We start from the raw sequence: 9,549 nt of genomic DNA, 5'->3' as shown, positions 1-9,549 counted from the left end.
TACTGGCAGTTTTCTCCCTCCCCCTCCTGTGCAGAGAAAGCCAGCATCCACCCACTACTTAGGCTGGATGTTTGGAGCAGAATTGAGGGAGGCCTATGAATTCTGACAATATTTAAATAAAGCGATGAAACAGAGCAAATCTTGTAGTTGTTAGAAGCTTCAGAAGCGTAAGTGTTTAGCATTTAATGTTGGATTCTCTTGAGACTGACTCTATAAATATTTTACATTTTCATTTTCTCTTCACCACTTTTGATATTATGCCTTATCTGTTTACTTTTGGGGCGTGGAAAATAAGAATACAAACATAAAAACTACCAATCCTGTAGAAGAAGCAATAGAACATACACCTGCACGTATTCAGAGATAACACCTGGTGGTGCTTTTGGGTGCTTGGTTAATATTTACTCAGAGCATATGTAGTACATTTTATACTACATATGTAGTCCTTTCCTGACAGACTTCTGAGAGCTTCCAGAGGAGTTAAAAAAAAAAGAAAACAAAAGAAGCAGGGCTCCTGCAACAGCTTTCTCTGTATCTTTGATTACATTTGCTTCTGAAAATGGCGGGGGTGAGCAGCTGTATGAAATATTCCATGTTCATCTTCAATTTTGTATTCTGGGTAAGTTGATTTTTAAGTTGTTAATAGTGGCATGGGAACTAGAGCTCACTGTATTCAGGGAACATATTAGCATCAGTTATAAAGGAAATCAGATATAATTAAAAATAGAGTAAGATTGAAACAGGTAGAGCAGAGGGGAGAGAGAAAAATACATTTAACTTCAGCTTACCAGCAACATTCGCTTAGTCTCTGGTTTTCTTTCATTTTCAGTGCTAAGAAAAAGCCTGCATGTCTTGTACATTCAAAATTAGAGATCTAGTTCTTGTGGCAGTATCTTGCGAGTGTCCCTCCTTTAAAGGGACATTTCTCATTATAATCCAAAGATTGCCTACATTACACGTGAATTATCTCACTTTTACTATTGTAAAGTATTTCCATCAGGGGCATTGAATCATGAAAATAAGATGGCAGAAAGGGGCATGGAAAGAATTGCACAGTATTTTCAAATCTTTTCCAAGATAAATTTGTGTGTGTCTTATTTTGGTGCTGGCTTGCACTGAGAATCATATTAGGGGTTTGATGGGCTGCCAGGTTGCAATGGGGCCTAAAAGGGTAATTGTATTGAAGTGGATGGAGTTTGAGTGAAAGTAGAACCCCGGCTTGATTTAAAAGAAGAGAAGCATGAAGCCTTCTGAGTTTGGTTTGAAATGGATCTCCGTAATTGTTATGTCTGAACTTCTTTGAAGGTCTGCAAGGTTTGAGTTCAAATAAAACCAGTACTCTCATGGCTGAATCTTGTCAATCCTTAGGCAAGAGATGTTACTTGTTCCCAAAGGGGACCCTAAAACCAGAAGTGGAATTAGTAGCTACCGCATGGGACTTGCCTCAGGAGATATTTCTTTGCCAGTGAACAGAATATAAAACTCAAAAGGAAACATGAACAGTAGCCTCTGAATGTTTGCAGCTAATTTGCAAAAGCCTTTGATGGCATGAGGATGCCACAAATAAACTTCTAATGAGCCAGTGTCAGTTTGAAAACTCAGATCTAGCCTAGGCTGATTTTGAGTGTGTTTAACATTGAAATTGAACTTTTTGCACAACAGTACTTACAGGGGCACTGGACAGTCATGTAGTCTGGAGCACTACACTCACAGCAGGACCATGTAATAACTGGACCATCCCTGACAGATATTTATCTAACCTGTCCTTAGAAACTTCCAGTGATGGAGACTCCACCACCTGTCTAGGCAATTTGTTCCTATGGTTAACCATCCGGACAGTTAGGAAGTTTTTCCTAATGTCCAATCTCTCTTGCTGCAATTTAAGCCCATTGCTTCTTGTCCTGCCCTCAGAGAAAAACAGTTTTTGAACTTCCTCCCTGTCCTAACCTTTTATATCCTTGAAAACTTATCTTGCCCCCTCTGTCTTCTTTTCTCCAGACTAAACATACACAATTATTTCAATCTTTCCTCATAGGTCAGGTTTTCTAGACTTTTAATCATTTTTATTGCGCTCCTCTGGACTTTCCCCAATTTGTCCACATCTTTCATGAAATGTGGTGCCTAGAACTAGACACAGTACTTCTGCTGAGGCCTTATCAGTGCAGAGTAGGCTGGAAAAATGACTCATTGGGACTTGTGTATAAGACTCCTGTAATACATCCTGTTGTGTATTGGGTTGTAGATACAGTAATTCCTCATTTAACATGTGCCCGCTTAACACGTTTTCGCAATAGTACAATTTTTTTTTTAGGGAACATTTTTTGAATTACACAACCATCCGTGGAATAACACGATTTCCCCAGCCGACCCATTCCTGGCGGCTGTGCGGGGCTTCCCCCGCCTCCTTGCAAAGTGGCGGAGGGTTTGCCATGCACCACGCCATTCCCCGCTGACTCCCCCTCGCAGGATGCCTTGGCCCCTCTCCTCCACCCCCGCTTGCAGGCTGGCGGCTGGGTTTCCCCAGCAGGCCCGTTGCCGGCAGCTGTGCGGTGCTTCCCCCACCTCCTTGCAAAGTGGCAGAGGGTTTGCCGCTCACCGCATCATTCCCCGCTGATCCCCCCTCACCGGACACAGTGTGGGTCCCAGCAGACCCGTCATAGGGGCATACTCCCAATCCAATCCCCCTCCCCTCTCCTCTCCTTCCCTTCCCCAGAGCCAAATACCTCCCTGCCCTGCTGTAACCCAGTCCCCTTTCTCCCCCAGCCTTATGTCCCGGACAGGTACGGCCCGTGAGTATAGACAGACTCGGCGGTCACCTAAGGTGCCACCTTCAACAGGGCACCCAGGGCGCCCAATGATGATGTCATGGGGCACCCGGGGTGCCCAATGATTACATCACGCCATTGACGGCCGTGCAGGCAGGGGTGCCAGTCACGCGTTCTGCCTGGGGTGCCAGCTGCTGCAGCTGGTCTCAGGCCACTCCTGGTCCCGGATCCAATAGACACCACCACTTGAAACACAATCCCCACCTTTTCCATGATTTTCAATGGGAAAATTGCCCCCGCATAACATGTTTTCACTTAACATGATCATTTTCTGAAACATATCTATAGTGTTAAATGAGGAATTACTGTATAGATCTTGTTGTTATAGTAACTGAGTTAGGTCAGTAGGGTCAGCCCAGCTGGTTTGGGCTTGTTCTAGTTAGTTCTGTGCTATGCAATAAAATGGACACTTGCAACTACTCCAGCTCTCTGCATTTCCACTGATTTCTTCCTATACTGTGAAACTCCCCACGACATAACAAGTGGCGAGGAGGGTGGGATACCTGTACTGCCTCCAGCAACAAAAGAAGTCCATGTAAGAAAACAAACTTTGTTTTGGCTGTTCTGGAAAGTGGGGTAAGAACTGACTGCTACACTGTGCAAACTGAAACTAAGATCAGAGGAGCTCAGAGGCTGAAGAAGGAAAAAAAAGGGGGGGAGGGGGGGGGAAGTGCAGCAGCCCTGACTACACTTACAGAGCCACTGTGACCTTTTGAGGAGACTATAGAGCAATGGCACACATGTACTGAGCGTTTTGAACTTTTTGTTATTGCAAATGATATTAAAGGAGAGAAGAAGGTGCCAATATTTTTAAGTGTTGTAGGGGCTAAGACCCTCTCTCTGCTATGCAGTTTGCTGCTCCCTGTTAAGCCAAAGACCAAATCTTACAGTGACATTGTGGAAATCCTGGGGTCACATTATGCTCCAAAACCATTGGTAATTGCAGAAAGATACAGGTTCCATAACAGAGACCAAAAAGAAAATGAAACAATTATACAATTTGTAGCAAATTTGAAAAAGCTTGCTGAACACTGAATTTAAGGAGATGTTAAATGATGCCATACGTGACAGGCTAGTGTGAGGCCTTCAAAGTGAAGCTATATGGAGGTGTCTGTTAACAGAAGCTCAACTCACCCTACAGGAGGCCATTGATATTGAGGTCTCCATGGAATTGGCCACACGGGAGGCGCAATACTTTAGTGCACCCCTTTGGGTGCATAAAGTGTCCCAAGAACCTATCCACAAAACAGTGGGAAGCCAGGAATGTTACCGATGTGGAAATCCAGGTCACCATGCATCAGAATGCTGGTGTTAGAACCTAGTGTGTCAACAGTGTGGAAAAAAAGGACACATTGAGCATGCCTACCAACAAAAGAAAAAGAGGCCTGAGGTCTGGTAGAACAAAAAGGAAAATCTGCATACCATTGAGCAGATGCCTGATGATCAAGGTGACATCCTGTCTGAAGAAGAAGTGCCATGCTATGTTGGATGGCAAACCTGTACGCATGGAAATGCACACTGGTGCAGCAGTTTCATTGGTCTCAGACACGGTGTATAAGGAAAAGCTGAAGCATCTTCCACTTAAAGCAACAAAGATCATTCTGAAGACATACGGGAGAAGCAGTACCCCTATTCGGCACTACTGATGTTAAGGTGGAACTAAATGGACAGACTGCGGAATTACCACTGTTTGCTGTGAAAGGCCATTACCCAGCCTTAATAGGGAGATCATGGCTTAGGAAGATCCTGCTGGACTGGGCAGAAGTGCACCGAATGACTAAAGAAGAAACAGGTCTGACCGATATATTAAAGAAACATGCTGCGATTTTTGGAGAGGATCTGGGAAGTATAAGGGGAATCACCGTGAAACTGAATATTAAACCTGGTAGCCAACCAAAATATCTGAAGGCCAGAACTGTGCCATATGCTATCAGGTCAAAAGTTGAAGTAGACCTAGAGCGCCTAGTCAAAAATTGAGTCCTAATACCAGTTACCCATAGTCCATGCAGTCTTGAAGAAAGACTATTCTGTTCAGATTTGTGGAGATTTTAAGGTCACTGTTAACCCTGCGTTATGTGCAGAGCAATACCCCTTCCCTGCATCGATGACATCTTTGCGGGCCTGACTGGGGGACAAAAGTTCAGCAAGATTGATCTAAGTCAAGAATATTTACAGATGCAAGTTGATGAGGCATCCCAAGAGCTGACTATTGTTACGCATAAAGGGCTTTATCTTTACTGTTGCTTACCCTTTGGAATAACTTCTGCCCCAGCTTTGTTCCAGAGAGCTATAGACCAGATCTTGTGTGGCTTGCCAGGATTCCAGTGCTATCTTAATGACATACTGGTCACAGGCAGGAACGAGGAGGATCACCTTAAGAACTTAGAGGTTACCCTACAAAGACTGGAAGAGTATGACCTACGAGTCCGCAAAGTTAAGTGTGCATTCTTTCACCCTCTGTTGAATATTTGGGACACATCATTGATGCTACTGGCCTTCATAAGCCCCCTTCAAAAGTTAAGACTATTGTGAAGGCTCCGCCCCCTCAAAATATTAGTCGACTTTGCTCGTTTCTAGGACTATTGAACTATTATGGAAGGTTTATTTCATAGCTAGCCACACTATTAAAACCACTTCATGAGCTCCTTGGCCAGAACAAGGTCTGGAAGTGGACTGACACCTGTGATGTTGCATTTAACAAGGCTAAATGCGCATTGCTAAACGCAGTGATCCTGACACATTTTGATCCATCCTTAGCTTTACAGTTGGCCTGTGATGCCTCCTCATAGGGAGTGGGAGCGGTCTTATCACACATTATGCCTTTGGGAGAGGAGAAACCAATTGCTTTTGCTTCATGCACCTTAAACAAGGCTAAAACTAACTATGCACAAATTGAGCGTGAAGCATTGAAAATCGTTTTTGGGCTTCGGAAATTTCACCAGTACCTGTTTGGACAGAAGTTTACACTTCTCACTGACCATTGACCTCTGACGGTAATTTTTGGTCCACACACAGGTATTTCATCATTGGCTGCTAGTCGTATTCAACAATGGGCATTGTGACTTTCAGGACACACATATGAGATCAGATATCGGAAATCCACTCTGCATGTCAATGCAGATGGTCTCTCTAGGCTGCCTTTTCCAGTCAAACATCAAAATAGTGGCCAGAAGAAAATCTTTTACTTTGAACAAGTAGAGAACACGCCCATCACTGCTACGCAAGTTAAGAGAGCAACTCGTGGTGACCCAATACTGTCCCAAGTTATGGATCTAGTGATGCATGGAACATCTCTACGGAACTCTCAGGTCTCACCTGACCTTGTCCCCTACATGTCCAGGAGAATGAAGTTATCAACCCATTTGGGGTGCTTGTTATGGGGAATGCGTGTAATTATTCCAAAAATATTGAGACAACAGATGTTAGAGTAGCTACATTCAGGTCACTGTGGAATGGAGCTCATGAAAAAAATTGCACAAAGCTATTTTGGTGGCCTGGCTTGAACAGTGACATTGAAGAGAAGGCAAGAGCTTGTATTTCTTGCCAGGGTCTGAGGAATGCACCTCAATTGGCACCTCTACATGCATGGGACTGGCCTGAAAAACCATGGCAACCTATTCATGTTAATCTGGTAGGAGGGAGCCCTCACTAGTGCTGGCTGCTGGTTGAGAGGAGCATGTAGGGAGAGCAGGATCAGAGAAAAACCCTGCTGCTGGAAAGAGAGAGCAGTGGTGGGGGGAAGGGGAGAGTCTGGAGAAGAACCAGGCAACAGAGGTGACAGGGCCATCCTTAGGCAAACAATCATAGGTAACTGCGTAGGGGCACCCAAAAAATTGGTGGACTAAATTTTTGGTTGCCCTTTGTAGCAACATATTTTGTGTATTTTTCTTGCCTTCCATGATTTTTGAAAGATAATCACCAATGGCTCAGATATCTTCTCAGTCAATTCCTTGAATATTCCAGAATATATTTCATCATGCCCTGCCAACTTGAAGACATCTAACTTTTCCAAGTAATTTTTAAATTGTGATTTCCCTATTTCAGTCTCAGACCCAATCTTATTTTCACTGACATTTATTATATTAGATATCCAATCACTACTAACCATTTTGGTGAAAACGGAAACAAAAAAAGTCATTCAGCACTTCTGCCATATCCACATTTCTGTGGAAGCTCTTAGAATTCAGCACAGAGAGCACCAGGCATTGCTACAGCTTTTAGCCAGTGTTCCCCAAGGCAGCACACTCATCCCGGCATTGTCCAGAACTGGGTGGAGCACTGGATCTACTGGCATTGCCAAATGTGCCAACAGTCCAACAAACTTATACTTCCCCCACTGTGGGCATGGGTGGTGGATATAGTAGGCCAAGGAAGGCATAGCCTTTCCTAGTACTGCTGCTGACCCTTCCACTGGACAACTGGATCACAATGCCCTTCTTCTACCTCAAGAACCCCGCTGCCTTCTCCACTCCATGTCTCACCCTGGAAGGTCCCCACATCCCTTTTCCTGGAGACAGAGGAGGTAGGGCGTTCAGGGCGGGAAGAGCGGGTGCACAGGGAGGCTGTTGGCTCAGCCTGGTGTTGGGGCCAGCCCTGTGCTCATGGATTGGGGAGCAGAAGATCAGTCTGGTGCTGGGAGGGGCAGTTATTCGGGGGGGGGGTGGAGGGAATATCAGTGACAGCTCTGCCTGATGTGGCTAGTGTGGGCAGGCTAGAGCTCCTCTGGTCAGGGCCCCCCCAGGGCTTTTCATTTTATTGGGAAGGGGGGTTGGGCCTCCTGCGGGGTCTTGGGTAAAAGGAGCAGGGCAGGCAGGCTTTCCTCCCCAAAGTGTGGGCTCACTCACCACCCATTAATGTGGGGTTGAAAAATCAAGCTTATAATAGGTAGCTAAAATAATGTCTACACTGCCACCCTAGTTTGAACTAGAGTGGCTAATGTAGGCATTCGAACTTGCAAATGAAGCCCGGGATTTAAATATCCCAGTCTTCATTTGCATGTTCCCGTGCAGGCGCCATTTTTAAATGCCCGTAGTTTGAACTACCTGCCCGCAGCTACATGCGGCACGGACTAGGTAGTTTGAATTAAAGCTCCTTGCAGGAGGAATAACAGAAGTTCGAATTAGGAGCTTTAATTCGAACTATCTAGTCCGTGCCACGTGTAGCCGCGGGCAGGTAGTTCAAACTACAGGCATTTAAAAATGGCGCCCGCCCGGGAACATACAAATGAAGCCCGGGATATTTAAATCCCGGGCTTCATTTGCAAGTTCGAATGCCTACATTAGCCACTCTAATTCAAACTAGCGTGGCAGTGTAGACATACCCTAAGGTATCATTAGCCTCAGAACAGCTATTACCACTTTTCAGTATATTGAATCAAGGCAGTGCTTCATTCAGGGCTCCTGTAAGGACATAAGATTGGAAGGGATCTCCTAGGTCATCAAGACCAATCTCCTGCTATCACAAGCAATCCTGTCATATACTCCCCTTCATTAATTTATCAATCTTCACCTTAAAAGTAGGTAGGCTGTTTGCCCCCACAACTTCTACTAGCTGTTTCAGAACTTCATTACTCAGAGATAGAAACTTTCCAATTTCCACCCTATGCATCCATGCAAGTGAATTCATGTTTTCCTTGCTTCTTTACCCTGACTGCCTGAGGTGCATGTAACAGTTCAAGGAGGAGTGAGTCTTCATGCAATTGCTACTCCTCCATCTACCTATGTGGATAAGCAGTAGGTAGAACCCAAGTATTCTAGTCAGACATCACAATCAGCACAACTGCAGTAATCTCCATCAAGTGTAGGGCTGGCACAGATCACTGAACTTGACTTTGAAGGAAAGGGGTGGGGAAGTAAACACCAGACTGTGACTCGGTGAGACACATTCCGGGCTCTGATCTGCTCCTCTGGCTATGCAGTTGCATGAGTGGCCCTTGCTCAGGGCTTGTGGCAAAGCCAGATTATATACCTCAGTTATTTGCTATTTATTACCTGTAGAACTGGTTGACAATTTTCGGATGGCAGTTTTCCATCCAAAAATGCTGATTTGTCAAAAATGAAACATTTTAACAACATATGTTGACAAAATTTCATTTTTTTTTAAAAAAAAAGAAAGAACAGGGCATTCCAATGAGGTTGAAACATTCTGTTTTGACCTTCTTAGAATGTAAATACTTAATTTTTTTCATTTTGAAACTACTTTTTCTTTCATATTTCAATAAAATTATGTTCTATAAAAGAAAGCCAAAATCGGAGCAAAATGTGTAGACTTTGTCAGAGCAAAACATTTTCATGGATCTGAAACTTTTGTGTGTGTGTGTGTGGTAGTGACTTTCATTTTGCAGGAAATAGCAAAAATGTTTGGTTCTCTTCAATTTTGGAAAGGAAACATTTTCAAATTGGAGTTTCCCACAAAATGGAAAATCTAATTCTAACCATTATTTATTTTATTATTACTAATATATTACTATGGCAGTAATTAAGTAATAATATTGTGGGCCAAATTTTGTTCATGAAGCTGGCCCAAATATACTTTCTCATGTGAGAAGTGCCACTGAAGTGAATGAGACTAAAGTCCAATAACGTCTGGTACATAACCAAATATTAATATAAAGCAAGAGACATAAACCAAGGCATGAACATGGATCATAAAGTGCTATCAATTTTTAAGCTAAAGTCCCCATTGATTTCAATGGAACTTCTAGTTAAGATTTGATAACATGATA

The 9,549-nt window shown here is 43.8% G+C and overlaps 1 protein-coding gene across 1 annotated transcript in view; it reads left to right on the top strand.

Moving 5' to 3' along the window:
* The first annotated feature begins 283 nt into the window (after positions 1 to 283).
* TSPAN8 (tetraspanin 8) overlaps positions 284 to 9,549 on the top strand; it is a 31,345-nt gene continuing 22,079 nt past the window's right edge. The window contains exon 1 of the mRNA XM_006121559.5: positions 284 to 619. Coding sequence (XP_006121621.2) covers positions 560 to 619 — 60 coding nt within the window. The 5' untranslated portion in view covers positions 284 to 559. The remainder of the gene's footprint in view (positions 620 to 9,549) is intronic.

This window comes from Pelodiscus sinensis, chromosome 1 (genome assembly GCF_052426305.1).
Source record: "Pelodiscus sinensis isolate ZL-2025 chromosome 1, ASM5242630v1, whole genome shotgun sequence".
NCBI classification, from domain to species: Eukaryota; Metazoa; Chordata; order Testudines; family Trionychidae; genus Pelodiscus; species Pelodiscus sinensis.
Note: the sequence above shows the minus strand (reverse complement) of the source record. Positions and strands in the feature narration are given on the sequence as shown.